This window comes from Pollicipes pollicipes, unplaced genomic scaffold (assembly GCF_011947565.3).
Source record: "Pollicipes pollicipes isolate AB1234 unplaced genomic scaffold, Ppol_2.1 Scaffold_6686;HRSCAF=7923_pilon_pilon_pilon, whole genome shotgun sequence".
NCBI classification, from domain to species: domain Eukaryota; kingdom Metazoa; phylum Arthropoda; class Thecostraca; order Pollicipedomorpha; family Pollicipedidae; genus Pollicipes; species Pollicipes pollicipes.
This window is the reverse complement of record NW_023596921.1, coordinates 2,996,256-3,014,521: the sequence shown is the minus strand read 5'-3', so window position 1 is coordinate 3,014,521 and position 18,266 is coordinate 2,996,256. Positions and strand designations below refer to the sequence as shown.

At 50.9% G+C, this 18,266-nt stretch overlaps 1 protein-coding gene across 1 annotated transcript in view; it reads left to right on the top strand.

Moving 5' to 3' along the window:
* The window catches only part of LOC119107303 (transient-receptor-potential-like protein), an 82,584-nt gene that overhangs the window by 22,673 nt on the left and 41,645 nt on the right, over window positions 1-18,266 (top strand). The window contains exons 3-6 of the mRNA XM_037230726.1: window positions 4,465-4,675; window positions 9,130-9,330; window positions 12,099-12,271; window positions 15,543-15,668. Of these exons, the coding sequence (XP_037086621.1) occupies window positions 4,465-4,675; window positions 9,130-9,330; window positions 12,099-12,271; window positions 15,543-15,668 (711 nt within the window). The remainder of the gene's footprint in view (window positions 1-4,464; window positions 4,676-9,129; window positions 9,331-12,098; window positions 12,272-15,542; window positions 15,669-18,266) is intronic.

Below are 18,266 nucleotides of genomic sequence, written 5' to 3'. Positions count from 1 at the left end.
TAATATGCATTTACTCACATAAAAAGTTCACTTGAAGCCATGGTGATTGGAATCGTCTTTCTGCGCTGGATTTTGCCCGAAGAAAAAAATTGTTCCCTAAAAAGTTGAAATCAGCATTTATGGACACAGCATTGGCAACGGCACGGCATTGACGTGAAACGAAACACACATTAAGTTGTTTGCAGCTCGATACATTCCCCCGTTTTGCTGTAGGTTAAGTTTTAAGCAGGCTTGACCATGTTATTTGGTTGCTTTTTCAATGGCTTTTTTAACTCGGTGTAATGCAGGCCATAAATGCAGACAGATGCAGAACCCCCGTTTTTTATGTGCCCCTGTCGCACTCGCATTTTTGCCGTTGCTACCATGTCAGCATCACTAGAGGTGGTCGAGTAGTAAGCAATTTGCGCCAAAAGCTCGTCCACCCGCGAAAATGCCCGATTCGTGTCATGAGCAGCGTGGTTTTTGCCGCAATGAAGGGTACGCACTCGACTGAGGCCCTGCACGGATGTCGGCTGCGACAGCGCATATTTGCCTGACTTCTGGAGATCCTGTGGGGACGCCGGCTGTGACACCGCAAATCTGTCCGACCCCTGGGGATCCTGTGGGGATGTCGACTACCACAACGCACACCTGCCCGACCTCTGGGGATCCTGCGGGATGTCAGCCGCGACAACGGACATATGCCGACCTCTGGAGATCACGCAGGGATGCCGACTGCAGCACAGCACATCCGCCCGAACTCCGGGGATCCTGCGGGCGCGCCGGCTGTGATAGCGCGGATCTGCCCGACCTCTTGGGCTCTCGCAGGCGCGCTCGCTGCAAGAAGCGTATGCCCAGGGAGCCAGAATTGCTTTTGAACTAAGGTGGGAGTGGAAAATGTCATCACAAAAGGACCGTGCAGGAGTGAAAAAATCAATTCACAAAAGATAGAACTTGTGAGCTTGTGACTGATGCTTCAGCAAACAAAGACATCTATTTCAAGTTGGCATGGACGTAATATCATAAACCTGACAAAACTTCTTGGTTTTTAACATCTTAAGCCGCTAAAGTGAAACAGAATACATTAAAGCATAGTTATTTCATGACAGTGTAATGAGCATAAAATTATTAACACCAGTAATTTGATGCTGTACTTTGCACTGCCTTTCCACAACACTTCAACACAAAACAAAGCAAAGGAATTCAATATCAAAATAACAGAAAATTCAACAAGCATAGAACACCCAAACAAACAAAAAACCTTGGACTCCTACGCATCAGCCCATGACCAAGTGAAACACAATAGACATACCCCTGGCCTTTGCTAAGATGGGGTCAATGAAAACAAACATTTTGCCACCGCTTCTTACAAAATACCAATGATTATTCCATAAAAATAGCCTAACTATGCCTAACGTGAAGAGACCTTACTTTATCTCATATTGTCTAACCAGTTTGTATCACAGCAGCAGTTGTGAGCTGCTGATCCTTGGACAATTCCTATTGCCACTTGCTATGCACTTAACCAACTTAACCTAACTTAAAGTAGCCCATATGTCGAACACCGTTTCAACTCACCTATCTGTTGACAGCAGCACTTGTGATAACAACATGTTAAAGCTGATTTTTGACTGGTTTCAACTTCGATTTTTCTTCAGTTCATTTGTGTATGCTTGTTGACATCAGACAAAGTTGGCAACACACAAATGAAAACACTTCAAATCACTTTGAACAACTTATTTTGATTGCCATGGTTAACCCATGTCAAGGGCAATAATGGGTATGCTCCACAAAACAATCTCTCCTCTCCAAAAGCAACATGATTTTAAATGACCATGCCAGTATTGCTGCTTGCATTTTCAGCTGCAGCAAAAGCATCTATTTAGGCTCGTTTATTCATATTTCATGATGCAGTTTGAGATGTTGGCTTCACATTTTAAGTGGAATCGTCTGACTTTTTGTTACATACCAATATTTAAGTGATGTTATAATTGCTAAGCAGCTTAGAGTATCCATGTGTTAAAAATATAATGCATTTATACAGAAGTTATTTGCCAGTCAGCAAACAAGAACAGCTGTAGACAACATCCGGTTAAAGCAGCCATGAGGGACCACTTCAAGAAATTTGGAACAAATAATCAAGAATATGGAAAAAATGAGCCCATTGCATGCCTTGTGGCATCATGATTTGTCTTATGACAAAACTCGATGGATTAAAACAGAAAATGGCTAACTCTGGTTACCAATCATGTGTTGAAAGCAGGTAAGGTAAGCAAGTGCTTGGTACACAGGAGACTTACTGGCTTCTTCCTGCTCCCCCAAAACAAAAAGTCAGTACCTTTTGCATGGTCTGCTGGCAGACAGAGTCATCCCACCCACCCACCCCCCACCCCCTCCCCCCCAAATATAAATATCAATCATGCCCACCAACATGCGAGATTAAAATGCGAAACAAGTAGGAGTTGTGAGTGAGAAACATTTCCGGAGGGCAGAATTTCGTCATCCAACACTTCTGTATTAGCTGCGTCAGGTCTGTCCCAAAGCTCTGTATGACAGCATTAAGATAGTCTTGTCAGGTAGCCTGGTAAGTTAGACACTCGAAAGGCTTAGATTTATCATTGTTGAACACCGCCATGAACCAAGAAAACGGTTAACCGAGGGTTGAAGAGGGCAAAAATGGCGGTGAAAATAAGATAAGTGCCTCAAATTGTCTCCTTCATCTCCTGTCAATTGTTCATTCTTGGGTGCATATCAAACATGTCTGGGCGGCTGGCGAATTAATCCAGTTTATGTATGAAATTATTATGTATGTACAGATTTGCAGTTGGGGCATCTTACAGAGAAATTGGTCAACATTTTAAGCAGCAGATGGTACCTCTAAAGGCAATCGAAAAGGAAGAAAGAATAAAGTGGTATCACACTCTAAAGATGCCAAGAAAAGCAAAAGTAGTGAAATAAATATAAAGACTTTTCTGGCAAAATTTTGTAATCAACTGATTTGGCTTAAAATCTGGTGACATTAATGCTCAAATGGTAATATTCAACTTTTAGACTTAATTTAGAAGACGTTTCTTGACTTTTTCACTCCTGCATTTCTGTAGTAATGCGATTTAGTGGTCAAGTTTCCTCGGGAAAAAAGAAATACATGGAGTAAAATTATCTACCAGGCCTTGCTGGTGCTTGCACCAGGCTCTGTTTTCATGGTATGGTGATGAGACCAAAAAGTAGGGGATGCGTGAAAACCTTGCATTTGGCACACAGGGGCCGATTGTGATGCATTTTGTAAACAAACCAAACTTAATGCGTGCAAGCGGCTGGAGTCGCTGGGGTTCTTGGGCTTGGAGGTACCTGGCGCCCTTGCTCTGTGCATACATAGACATGATTCAGATGTAGGTGAGGCAGAACAAGGCCATACGTGTCCAGGTTCTGTGGAGCCTCGTTTATGCTTGGTGGTTTCAAGTGAGCTCGGTTTTGGATGACATCTGAAAACCTCAGAAAGGGAAATAGGGGTTTGGCATGTGCGATTAGACAATGTCAGGTAGGGGTGAAAAATTCACATAAAATATGGGGAAAAGGAGTGAAAAGTTCCTCCTCAAAGTGTGTTGCTTTGCACCCGAAGTCGGCAATTCTAGGACGCTGCGTATGCTTGATCCCTGGAAGCCGCCAACGCGGCTGATTCCCGCGTGCTTGTCGTCTGGTGTGTGTATTCCATTGCCTATTGATTTGTGAAGTACGTTGGGCAATTATGCTGTGAGACTGCGTTAACTTCCATGCTCGATCTGGAAGTGGTGTGACCTTCTCGGTGTTAGGTGAGGGTTTTGGACATAAGTGCAGGTGATTTCTGCAATGAGCTTGGTCCAAGTGTCGGAACAGCAGATTAACTTGGCGCGAATGCAGCCGTATTTTATGTTTTGAGTATTTTGATGTCTTTTTTCTCATTTAGATACCATTTAACGGATTGTTGACACAGAGCATATGCTTTTTCAAGAAAAATAGTACAGCCTGCTGCGAAATCCCAATAGAGCGATCAGTTTCAAAGGCTAAAGCCGTTGCACCTACTCCGTACCTCATCATCCGCCCATCTGGTTTGACCGTGCTTCAACAACAACAAAGATATTAAATCTGACGTGGATTGATGTTCAACACAGCTACAAGCGCTCATAGAAAGCAGGATATTATGTGCAGAACGACCATAACTGAGCAGCAATAACCCTCCAACCTCATGCTTTGCTCTTCGCTGCGCAATCTCCCCCGCTTTTCCTTCGCTCCCCGCGAGCACGCGCTCGGTCGGCAGCGTCACGAGCGTCGCAGAAATGGCGGTGGGTCTTGTTGCATTTAGAGACCACCTGCACTCAAAACCCGTGAGCGCACTTCTTCAGGAATTCAGATTATGGACGTGGGTGTGGTCCGGGAACGACGGAAGTAAAGCCTAATGTCCCTGAAGAGAGTTCTCATCGTCCGCCGTCTCCCAACATCTGTCGGCAGATGCAGCAAATGTCGGAGCCTCGCGAGCGCCAGTTCCTGGAGGCGGCCGAGCGGGGTGACATGCCCACCATGCTGCGCCTGCTCTCCGACCCGGACCAGGTCAACGTCAACTGCACTGACATGCTCGGCCGCTCCGCCCTGCTCATCGCCGTTGACAACGAGAACGTCGAGATCGTCGAGATGCTGCTCAAGTACGAGGCTGTCATCACAGGTAAGGCAGAGCTGGGGAAGGGAAGGGAGGGGGGGGGGGGGGAGATGACTGCGGACGTCCATGGCGAACGTCATCTTAGACAGGGCGAGTCGCCGCCTGGCTGGTGTGGCGGCCTGCCGGCGCCCGCGACGCTCGCCTCCGTCTCCTGAGGCTCAGGGCAGTCAAGGCTGGCCGCAGCCGTGGTGTCGGCGGTGTTCTCCGCCTGCCGCCCCCGGCCGGGCCTGTGTCTGCCCGTGCAGAGTGTGGCCTTTGACCGATTGCTGGGAACAACCAGGGCGTTTGTCTCTGGGAGCAAGACATTGATGAGTTCACCGAGTTTAGTTTGATAACGGATGAAGGGAAGAAGTGCGGTGACAAGCCCCAGTTAAAAGCCAGTTCTTCCCATGCTCACCACCATATGGTAAAATTCACTAACTTGTGACTATCACGATAGGTGGGAGGTCCCCCTTCACCTTAACATATTCACATATGATTGATTTGTTGGCGTGTGAACGGACAGCTTACAGCTGATGTCGTTCGTATGTAAGTTATAGCGCACCATGACGTAGGGAAGAGAATGTAAAATATTCTTCAATACAGTATTTTAGAAAATAGCCCGAGCGCACATTCAGTCCACCAGCCGAACCCGCAGTACCCAGCGGCTTCATCCAATGCATCTACGTCATCCTCTGGTAATCCATATGAATCATCCTCGTGTTTGTGCCACAAAAACGAGGACCTCTTCATGAAACTCTAAGTAAAGGTGAAACGTACATGTCGGCTCTATTGTATTTATGTATATATGCATATGTGTGTGTGTGTGTGTGTGTGTGTGTGTGTGTGCGTGCGTGCGTGCGTGCGTGCGTGCGTGCGTGCGTGCGTGCGTGCGTGCGTGCGTGCGTGTGTGTGTGTGTGTGTGTGTGTGTGTGTGTGTGTGTGTGTGTGTGTGTGTGTGTGTGTGTGTGTGTGTGTGTGTGTGTGTGTGTGTGTGTGTGTGTGTGTGTGTGTGTGTGTGTGTGTGTGTGTGTGTATTCGTATGCATGCATAACTTGTGACAGTTAAATGAATTTCTCATGGTTCAATTAGGAAATTTGCGCATGGCATTAAGACATCTGTTTCCCTGCAAACAAAGGATGAATAAGCTCACTATCTCCGCGGAACGATTTCTTGTATGATGTTTGTGTTGGACGCTATCTGTGAAACTCGCACCACACTGGTACATGCACTGTGGCTACGCGAGATTAGATATGATCACGCGTAGTTAAAAGGTGCATCTCTTCGCGACTTCAGACACCATGACAGTGTTGGTTCGTGTAGCACGCACTACCCAGCATTATGTTCTGGATACCTTTTGTCATCGTAAGCCCGCACTTTGAAACCCGCACCGTAAAACCGCAGCCAGCTCATCACCACGGTCGAGGTTGAAATAAACTGTGATCCAGCACAAAATTTGCTTGACGTATGTACCGACAGCGCTAAGTCCCAACGTCTGCCTGAAACAAACTCGCCTCACGTATTTCTGACATTTTATTAAATGACTCACAGCAATTCATCGACGAGCATCGTAAACTGAGTGCTGTCTGCGCATCAGATGCCGCATTTGTCACGGCACGCCACGTTCTCCGAAGTGAGTCGACGCCTCGTCAGGCGACGGCACTCCTACCCCAATGCAATCTCCGCAAAGCCGGCAGCCTGACGGCAGCCCGCCAGCGACGGCGCGCCGCTACTATGGCGACCCGGACGTGGCCACCATTGGCAGCCGAGGTCGGTCACAGAACGTCGCGGGAAATATGCGGCGTGCATCCGGACATGGGATCCGTCCAGTGCGCAGCCTGTCGTCCCTCCCGGCGCCTCAGTGGCTATTTCACCGGAGCGGTCGGCTGCGATGCGGCCGAGGTATTGGCGTCATTATTTGGGACATCCCTCGGGAGTGGTCTGCACGGCGGGCCGCGGGCCGCGCGAGCTGAGGTGCGGGCGCGCCGATGTTCTCTTCGGAAAGGCCGCTGGTGGAATGTTGTGAACATTTAAACAGCTAGAAAAAATGAAGAATATCAGCTTTGGTAGTTGCCCTACATCCAATCATATAGCCAATCGTATTACAAACCTCCAAGCCACAAACCCTATTCAATTTTATTTCGTGGTTACGTGTGGTAAAGCGGTCGCGTTTGCGTTTAACATGCATGGGTTGACGGGATCTGGATCGCAATGTTCGAGTACTTTTAAAATTTGCTCTTGTAAACTTTCTTAAAATCGGCGATTCACCGAGTAGCGAGATGTTATGTACTTTTTATTTTACCTCTTTCTGCTCTCAGGGGATGCGGAAAGCGAACAGCCCGCAGCGATTAGGGAGGAGGAATAAAGCACCGCGCACTTGTGCCTGGCCCCTGTTTTAATTGCGCCATTGAGACGTCACCAGACCTGCCGCGCTTTTCGTCGATGGGCCGTCACAGTCGACGGGGGAGGCGAGAGGAAAAGCGGCCGCCCTCCCCATGCCTGGATTTCGTTCTGTCTTCCACCATAAACAGCTCCCGATAGAAGACTGAAAATCAGTTCGATGCGTACTTACCGAACACATTCTCTCCCAAGGAAATTATGGCTGCGCCTCCGGGACATCACCGTATTTTGGGCGACGACCCACCCTGAACGTGTTTTTCCCCTCCTCCTCCCCCCCCCCCCCAAATACTATTATTCCCGCAGCCGAGCAAAGCATGATGGCAGTGTGACCTCCCGCTCGACGCCCAGCCGTAAACTCCGCGCGGTTATCCGTCTCCCGTTCTCTGAGTTTATGGACCGGCGTCGGCCACCGCGGACTGTTCAGTCATGTTTTAAACTAGGGTTTTGTTCACCTTCAGGAAGTGGAGAAGCCACTGCAAACCGTGCAAGAACCTGCAATACTGCAAATACATGTTCGGTAATAGTATCTAAGCCGTTCCGCGGTAGCTCTTTTGTTAGTTAAATAATGGGCATTGCGACCGGTAAACATAGTGAACGAAATCGGTGCTTGAGAAGCCACCATTGGTGCCGAACAGCGCATGCGTCCACCTAGTCTACCAAATGCCGGAGCATCCTGGTTCGGTCGTTCCAAGAGCTGATATTCGCTGAGCGGGCTACTTCCATTACACGCCCTGCGGCCAGGCTCCGGCGGAGGCGTCACTCGCCGGCCCGCCATGCGGGCGGCCGATGCTTAGCATACGATCACCGCCCCACTGTCGAAGCGGCCAGCATTGATCTGACCTGGGCAAGACGGCCGGCCCAGCGCAGCCGGGCTATAGATCGGCCGCGCCCACCCGGCGTGGCTGGCGGCGGTAGTGGCGAATTAAAGGGTTCAGGAGGCTTCCCGAGAGTGCGTAATGTCTTCTGGTTTATGCGGACGTTATTTACGAGTTGGAAATGTGTTACGGTCGGTGAGTCCGTTGCGAAGAAGCGGTTCAGATATCAGAATTTGCATTCTGTGTGTCGTGGGCACGATGCTATCAGAGCAGGAACAGTGGAAGCTCTGGGAGTGGAGGCGGGGCAGCCTGCATCTCCAGAAACAGTACCTTTACTTTCTTGGCGTTGTTCGGTAGGGAAGTAAGCAGCACCTTTGCGTAAGCCCGTGCTATGTCCACAGATGTTACGCCACCTCTATTAGGGAGACCTGTGTAGCCGTGCCCAGGCGTTGTGACAAAGCGAGATTGCTGTGAGCTTCGTGTCTGTGTAAAAGACCGTCTTTCTGCACCGCATCCGCCGGGTGATGTACGTCATCTAGAGTATATCACACAAGCTGGCGATTTTCCAGTGTCTTGAGTATGGCAAAGTGATATTTCCATGTTAGATAAGTTTCAGACATCAGACCACGACAAGCTCAAGACGTGACAGTCATCACAACTATGGAACGCGCCGCTTGACCGATCACGGATATCGCGGTGCAACACTGCATCGGTCATCAACGCGTTTCCGCCCCCCTCCCCTCCCCCCGCCCACCTGAAGTTTGAATGATCGTCTTCCAGTGTAGCCAGCTGACCGTCACTGAAGGAAGACCACTCATGTTGCCGTCTCATGAACAATCCGACGATCTGCCCTTCTTCAGCCTTTCCTTGAATGGCGTGCCTTCCTGTGTCCGGCCCTTCCAGTGGTGTGCCCTCTGGACATGTCCCGGTCACCTCCCGCTTCACGTACACCTTACCCCCTCAATGGCCCACCTCAGCGGCTTGGTCTCGAAACCGAACCCCCTGGCCCGGTCTGCACAACCTGACCTCCTCGATTTGACCCGACTGCACGACCTGACCTGACATCCTCGACCTGATCTGACCTTCACGACCTGACCTCATCGACCTGATCTGACCTTCACGACCTGACCTGCTCGACCTGACCCGACCTGCACGACCTGATCTGACCTCCTCGACCTGACCTCATCTACCTGTCGCAACCCGCACGACCTGACCTGCTCGACCTGATCTGACCTTCACGACCTGACCTGCTCCACCTGTGCGCAGGTAACGCGCTGATGCACGCCATTGCTGAAGGCTCGTACAAGATCGTCGAGCTGATAGTGCAGCATCCGTCCATCCAATGCGAGATGCTGTCGACGCCGCTGCCACCCTCGGAGCGCAGCGACGCGCCGCCGGGCGTCTCACCCATCATGATGGCCGCCCAGTGCAACCAGTTCGAGATCCTACAGCTCTTCCTGTCATACGGTGAGGGCGCTTAGACGGCATGTTGGTCTTCCAGCATGGCTAACTGGCGATCTTCCGGATCGCACTGGCACGCGATAAGTTTGTCTCATCATCGCGATCATTATCGATCATCAGGAGTCCAGGGTATCGTGGTACCGTTCATCGCGCTGCAAGTTCGATCACTCAGGCGTCACGATCTCGTCCAGCGCGGCCAGCTCGAGGTGCCCTAGCTGCTCTGGAGCCCGGTGCGGAGCGCGGTGTCTGTGGTGAGGAACGATGTCGGCGTCGGGGGACGCAGCGGGTCGCTGAACCGCCACTTCTCGGCTTTGGTGGATCGATAGAATCAATCAGCTCGTACACGACGGTGGCTGAAGCTGAATCACCAATCGGTCTCAGTTAATCAAGCGCTTGCACGCCAAGTGAGTGATATCGGTTCGGAAGTTTATTGATTCCCGCGTACAGATGGCGGAGTTTTTGCGGCGGGGATATCTGCAATGCCTTTAAAGAATACACCAATTTCTGCGTATGGCATGCATCTTTCGTCTTGAAGCTCATGTTTCGCTTGGCTTATTGCATCGAGTGACGGTATAATCTGCTGGTTTTATGGCATTGGTATTGTCCATGGACACAGCATGCCACCCCATGAACTCTCAGTGCCCTTTTCTGTTAGGACCCACCGGGGCAAGGAAACTGGGTGGTCAAGGCGGGGGGGGGGGGAGCCACCCACAACTTTATGAAACTGCTACATTAGCACTATGGCGTTGACCGGAAAACTAGCCAAATATGGCTGTCGCTTCCCCCCCCCCCCCCCCCCCGTTCTCCGCAACGTTGAAAAACTCGTTACCGCTGGCGTCCACATCCGTTTCGAACTACATAAGATCCCACGCTGGTTCCTGCTACCATCCCCCCCCCCCCCTCAGCACCAACAGTTTTACTATGACGTCATTTCCAGTTTTACCCGCCTCGTACCGATCCATCTTCCGCCACCTTGTAGTGCCACCTTGCTGGGCGACCTCCAGGGCCAACGATGATGAGGCGTTCATTGAGAGCCCTATCAGCGACCCAACTCTATGATACACTGTACTGATACCTCCAGGGGTAAACTAAGTCCTCTCGTCGATCCGAATGCCTGAGGTCCGCCCCGGAAACTCCTCTGCTCTTCCCGTCCGCCCGTCCCAGACGCGACCGCATGGCGCCGCTAGAGCGCCCTCTCCATGCCGTCTTCGACAGACGTGGCGCTCTTGCGACACAGACCGCCGACGTTTTGACTTGCAAACGGCGCAGTTCGTCTGCGGCCATCAGCGCGCCAATGTTTGAGGAGCTGGTAAACCAGATCCGGCCAGCTGCGGAGAATATGAGGCCATCAGCCTCTCGTCGCCTGCCGCTATTTACGCCACCTTGAGAGAGCCAGTCATAACGCCGCATACCTGAGCACGTCGGTTCAATGGTATGCGGAGCCGAGGCGGCGAGGCGCTCAGTTGCACGCGGAGGTTTCACTTAGTCGCCAGGCTTCACTACATCCCCACGTAAGGTGTGCGTCTTCTTAGTGTGGGTTTCATACCCAATCCTGAGTAACGACAACTGTGATCACTGATGCATCATCATCCTTCGTCAAATCGGTAGACTTGTTTTAGTTATTGTTCATTATAATTGAACCATGTATGCATAATCCGAAGCAGCCATTTCAGCAATTCCGACAAGTTTTAAACTGTTTCCAGACGGTTGTCTCGCATAATCCGTTGGCGTCTGGTGGGCTGAGCGCGTAAAAGGGATACGCCTATCCCAAAATAAATGAAAAACGGATTTCCCCAGGATTTTGCTAACCTCTTTTCAAAGCTGAAGTCCCCTCAGGTGAAAAGGGAGACTGCGCTCCCTCTACTATGTGAAAAGGAGACTGCGTTCCTGCGCAATAGATCGGCCATAGTTGTCAGAAAGACTAATGATTGCAATATGCTGGCATTCATGTGACAGTTTCCCACTCTGGATAAATCGGGTCGATATCTATCTAGATCCCATCCTGGTGACTATGGAAAAATAGCATGTACCGCTGACTCCATGTCATATGGTGATAGTGATGCCGGATTTTCATGGACGACTTCCAAATTCACGACATTCTCGGTGATATAATTTCTCCCTTATTTTTCAAAACAGTTATATGGACTGTGGGCATTAGATCTTCGGTCAGCGACTCATAGTGCTACAAATGGTACCTTGCAGACCATTTTAGCTCAGCTATTCGCTTATTGGCCAATGTCTGTCCAGGAGTGTAAATTATGACCAAAGTTCGGACTCGTGCCGTGCGCGACGATAATTTCAGGCAATCAATTCTGGAGTGACTTGTTCTCAAACGGCAAATGTCCGCCTACCCTGGAAATCTGCAGGCAATCTTAAGTGGTGCGATTTGCTATTCACGGACTCCTCATTTCTTCATGCCTTACACAAACCATCTTTTGTCATAGCTCTGTGTGTTGTGGAGTGATAATGAAAAAACTGTGTTTGTGCTCCGTAGCCCATTGAAGACGTCAGGGCCTAACATGCCCACGCTTGGTAGCAGTGACCGTGGTTCTGGTGACCTCACCCCTGATGGTTCAACCCCTGGTGAACTCGCTCGTGGTGACCCCAACTCTGATGACTCCGCCCCTAGTGACTCCACCCCTGACGACTCTGACCGTGGGGACCCTGCGCCTGGAGACTCGGCCCTGGTGACCCCACGAATGGAGAATTTAGCCTTGGTGACCCCAGCCCTGGTGACCGGTCGCGCTAGAGACCCCCGTACCATGTGTTACCAGGGGCATTCATCCGGCGGCCGCACGGCAGTGACTGTGACTGCCGCGCGTGCACCGAGGAGATCTCCGAGGACCGCCTGCGGCACTCCCTGTGTCGGATCCAGGCGTACCGGGCGCTCAGCGGACCAGCCTGGATCAGCCTGACCAGCGAGGACCCGATCCTGGAGGCGTTCAAGGTCAGGCCTCTGGTGCCCCCATCGTGATCTCGTGATCTACAATCAGATGTGTTTCATACGGTCAGTTAAACCGTGTTTGAGATTGGAGTTTTGAGTCGACCAAGCGTGGGATCACGTAAGAAGAAATTATTTTATTTTTATTTTAAATACATCACTTATAGCTTTAGTCGAATCGAGCGTGATTAGTGGGATAAGCAGGTTCTACAAGTGCTACAACCCCCCCCCCCCCCTCCGACGAGAGTGCTACGATATTACTTTTACTGCCGATTCTAATACACATATTAGTGCCACGCGACAAAACTTATGCAGCAAAAACGCATGCTCGTCATAACTTCTACTGCAGACACTTATGCATTCATTACTTATGCACATTACTTCCACTGCAAAATATATGCGTGACATTAGCGCTACCCATAACACTTATTCTTCAAAAACTTACATCCGTCATAATCTCTACAGCTAAAACTTATGCAGTCATTGTTTGTACACGGTTTTATTTCTGCTGCAACGACTTACAAGCGGCATTAATGCTACAGGAAAGGGTTGTGAAGTCTTTACCATAGAAATGATAACTGGTACATGTGTTTGCGGTATAAATTTTGTCGTGTAATGCTCATGTCGCGTATGAGTTTTTGCAGTAGAAGTAATGTACCGTATAAGTAAAACCGTACACGTTTTTGCAGCAGATTCAATGGCGCTAATTTCCCGTAGCACCAATGTGGCACTGCATCAGTGACAGGATGATGTGTGTTGCACCATTCTGTGTCAAATTAATTGATTTTGGTTCTGATTGGGCGTTTCTCGTGTGCGAACACCATAAAGGTCTACGCGCAAATTTCGGGATGTGTAAGCCATCCGTTCTATTTTTGCTCAGTTCGTCTACTGAAAAGTTCTCGAAAAATGCTGCCCTTCTTTGTCACTATGACTGGAATAAGTTATGACCAAATATTTAATGATTCATTTGGCGAGATCTTTAGCGGTCTCCCTCAACGGTTCAAAAGGAGATTCCGTTGCAAGTGTAGGAAGGCCCCTCTCTGTAACGAAGCAGCTGGGAAACACCTGGCAAACGTCCATTATGCGAGGCTATTCGGTGGGAGGAAGCCGCACATTGAAAAACGGCGCGGAATGAGATTTGCGTATTTTTTAACGTGTTAATGAAAACCGGGTATATTTACATGACATAAGAAAGAAAGACCTTCAGGTTCTGGTTTCCGATATAGTGAGCTGAAAACTTATTTTTAGTTAACGACCTTTAATATACCCTTAAAGTTGAGCACAAGTAAAACATATCGTGGATCGTCAATATAATCGCTATTTTGCATTGCAACGTATTTTAGCCAGTACCTTCTGGTGTAACGAAGGCCGTTAATTCAACATTAAAACTTTCAACTCACAGCAGCTCTACATGCATTAGTTCTGAAGGTATGGATGGTCTGGTATGGTCTGGACGTTTTCCATCGTTCGACTGCTACCAAACACCCTGAATGACACTTCCAGCGCCTTTATGAGTTGATGTTGCCAGTGATGCCTGCATCAGATTTAGTCTATGTCCTTCAGATTTAGTCCATCAGTCTGACTGGAGAGGGCAAGATGGGAATTTGTCAATGTAAATAAAAAATGCCGCCACGGGTGCGTTTAAACCAGCATGACTTAGTACCGCATTATGAGAATTACGTCATCCGACCAGCGTTTCCTGTGACGGGACCGTCTTTATGTCCTTACATCCTGTGACGGGACCGTCTTTATGTCCTTACATCCTGTGACGGGACCGTCTTTATGTCCTTACATCCTGTGACGGGACTGTCTTTATGTCCTTACATCCTGTGACTGGACCGTCTTTATGTCCTTACATCCTGTGACGGGACCGTCTTTATGTCCTTACATCCTGTGACGGGACCGTCTTTATGTCCTTACATCCTGTGACGGGACCGTCTTTATGTCCTTACATCGCTATAACTTCTCGGATTTCACCGCCCGAGATCAATGGCGCTGCCTTCTGCCTTCCCACGGCACAATGCTCTGAGAAAGCACCGTCAACCGGTCGTTGATATGCGCGACGCTGGCACAAGCGCATCTTTCAGTTATGTGTAGTTGATTGGCTCGACGAGATTTGCGTTAAAATCACGAACTGCTTCTCACCGACTGCATGCTTTGATACAGCCCGTCGTCTAATAACTCCAACGAATACGCTTTGGAAAACAATCCAATGCATACTAAACAAGTCTCTTGTCTACCAGGCGTTTCCATTGAGGACTAGGTGAATCAATCTTTATCACCCATTATACTAATCTCATTCCCTCAAAGTGCACTTTTTTGAAGATAAATGGGAATGAGACAGCGAGAGACGGATGATCTTTGGAGTCTCTCCAGAATGTTGTCCTCATCTAGCATTGTGGAATCCTTCTGCAGACATTAAAAGTTGCTAAATTTGGTGCAAATACGTTCATTTTAAAGGAAACGCTTTGAGGAAACATTCATCAACGGTGCATTCATAACATCTGCCGATTGCGAACTGTCCTATCGGTGAAGCTACCGCGCCCTCTGCCAACAGCGTAGCATGCATTTCGCCTTCATAGACCATTGACTGTACTACTCTACCCACCCTGAAGGTCGCATCTGGGCGAAGAGAGGTCCGCTGAACTAAAACTCTTCCATGCGCCGACAAATAGTCCAGTGATGATTTGTACAACTACGGTGCAATTTAAAACGCCCGCTGGTCATCTGTTCACCAGTGAAGCCCTGGAGACCGGAACCTTCAGCGTGCATCCGCCCCCAGGCCTACCTCGGTGGTCTCAGCGATCCTGTCCCTGCCTCTAGGGTCAACTTCAAAGGATATTGCCGACCCTCGCTGCCGCAGCTCGCCTACTTATCGTCGCCGGCTCATGTTCGTTGAAATTGCTTGCCGTAAAGCGCAACGGCTTCAGCACGCCCGACGCAACGGCTTCGGCCGCCCGCCGCAACGGCCAATAACCCGCGACTGAGCGGCGGGCGATTGACGCCATAAAGATCATTACGTGGTCAGCCGAGTAAGCACAGGCACGTATGATGACGCCCGGTGCTATAACGCGAACCGTGTGTGGTCTCTGCTTTCCTCTTCGACGGAAGGAGAGACCGGTCGTGATGGCATAGACGCAGGCTGGTGACTGTTGCCGGGTTTGAGTGTTCTCTTTGGTGTCTCGTGGGCGTTCTCGTGGGTGTGCCAGAGTAGGCCGCGAGCTGTGCTGCCCTCGACTGACCCTCCTGACCCGACCTGTATCCGCCGGCGTTGCAGCTGTCGTGGGAGCTGACGCAGCTGAGTCGGATGGAGAACGAGTTCCACCAGACCTACCAGCAGCTGAGCGACCAGTGCAAGCGGTACGCGTGTGACCTGCTGGAGCAGTGTCGCAGCTCCGAGGAGGTGCGTTGCCGTGACCTGGGTCACCTCACACGCCGTCGCGGTATTCACCTGGTGGCCCTCAATTAGACGAGTTTTGGCTGCTGTGTTCACATGTTCACACAAGGGAGCGGCACGCTGACCCATGCCAGCCCATAGTAAACATGGAGCCCACATGTGCCAGGAAAAACATGAAATATCAAAAAACTCCCGAAGAGCGCCACTTACGGATTGATCACCACAATAAATTAAATGTAACACAAAACAAAAATTTTGACACAATAAAAAATTGCGCAAATACAATCACTATCAATGGTGGCTAGGCCTTATACATGGCCTGTCAGGGCTCCTGTTCGGAGTCGGACCTTTCTAAGGTCGGGCCACTCTCGGTATAGGAATTCTGGGGCCAGCCTGGTTGTACTTGGACTGGTGTTCCGTTCGACCGATGGAAAACTATCTGAATTACAATTTGGCATGTGTATCTTACCGTAAAGCTTCTCCCTCTCCGTTTGGGCAGTACAGGAATGCTCCACCATATTCGTGTCATATGCGTTGTTGGTGTCTCCCTCTATCAGGCCACATGCCGGCCGCTCCCACGAACGGCATGCGTGGCGTGGCGTTTGGCGGAGCTGAAAGTGACTTCCGCTGGCGCCGCCCGTCGCCTGTCGGTGTCACCCCCCCCCCCGCGGTACCTACCTCCGCCCGCGCCACTCGCCATCCGCACATCGATCAAACATTTACCGGAGGTGCCGGCACACGCTGATGAGAGGCGACAGGACGTGTCAGCTGCCCTGGCCTGCGCGAGGCCCGGAACGGAGAGCGGGGCTCCCGACGGTTTGAGTCACAGCGACTCTGGCAGCGCTTGTGAGCGTGCTGCACGAACAATGGAGACTCGGAGTCCTCCTACCGTGTCGGGGTCGCCTCTCAGTCACAGAAATAAAGCACTTGATTGTTCGAGAAAGCAGTAAATATAGCGTGCTGATTGAATTCGGACGGCTAATTGGTTGTGGCTATACAGCATTATCATCCTTGTCGGGCTGGCCGATATAGGTTTGTGACCAGTACCGCAGGTAGGGGGGGGGGGGCACTGGGGGCACGTGCTTTCCCTCGGCACGTACGATTAAGGGCCCGATTTGGGCGCCCAAAGGGTTCAAAAGGGCGGCCGGAGGTCGTATTCAGGGATTCCGACGCGTATGGTCGGGCACTCCAATGCCACCCAGAGGGCCCTGCGCGCTTATCTTGGGTCTGAGTCGATAAGGGCTTATATGTCGGTCAGATACCACCAGTAACGCACAGTCGCCTCCGAGGCGGCATGGGCCTCCGTGGCAGCATTTCCCAAACCGGGACAAAACTGGATCCAACGATTTATACTGGTCGAGCCCCACAGCGCCTATTGGAGGCCCTGCGCTAGCAAGGGGGTCCCAAGTCGGCCAGAGGCAGTGTTCAAGGGGACCCGAAGAGCCTGGAAGGCCCATCGGGCCCGACAACCGAGGACTTGATTGGAGGGTCCAAGGGCATAAAGGGCTGGTCAGAATCTTATTCAGGGGCCCCGGTCTGCGGGCCGGGCCCTCAAATGACTGCCAGAGGGCCCTTTGCGCCGATAAGGGACACCCTGAGTCGATATGGGTCTATATGTCGGTCAGGCACCACCAGCATCCCATAGTCCGTTTCGTATCGGCACGGGCCTTGAGGGCCCACTTCACAATCAGCTACAAAGCCGAGACCAGCGATTTTGCAGTCGGGACCATGATCTGTCAGGGCCCCATATCGCTTAACAGAGGGTCCTGTGCTCGTAAGGGGCTACGAGTCGGGCAAGGGCAGTGTTCGGTGGGGCCCGAAAAGAAATCCGGGCGGCCGAACGGAACCAACTATGCATAAGGGCGCGAAGGACTGGCTATAGGAGTAAAGAATCGCGGCCAGTAGGGTCGTGACCTGAAATATCAGCTAGAGGTCCTTTTACACGATATAAGGACCCCCAAGGCAATGCGGGTGTCCTAGTGAGCTAGAGACTACGAGCACCGAACAGTTGGCTCTCCGTCAGTCTGAACCCTGGCGCCCTTTTTTCCCACGCAGCGGTAAGACTGGCGAGCACGATTTGCATTGGGTCCTTGAAGCAGTGGTTGGGGCCCCTGTGTTGGTCTGGGACCCACAGTGCATAAGTGTAGACAGGGGTCATCTCTGAGCTAGTGTCCCCCAGTCGGCCACAGCCTTTTTTGAGGAGGATGGAGAGGGACAAGAGGGCCCTTCGGGACCAAAGGCCAAGGGCCCGATTGGACTCGGGTCCGGCCCCCACTCGAAGTGCCCTGGCCTGAAATGTCCGTCAGAGGGCTTCTGTAACGGCCCTCTTATAAGGGTTCTCCATCCCTGTTATATAGGGCCTTGACACGGGGCCCTCCAGGGAGCGGACTGTGCGGTCTCGGTGGCGCTTAACCCACATATGGACCCATATCGACTCCGTATGTCCCTGATCGGCGCAAAGGCTCTCTGATTGTCGTTTGAGGGTCTGTTCCCGCAGGCCCGAGCCCTGAATACAACCCCACATGGGGAATTGGGTCTCAATGGCCCAGGCGGACGTGAAGGCGTTTGTTGGATCGTTTATTTACGCATCCTCTTGTGTCTGCA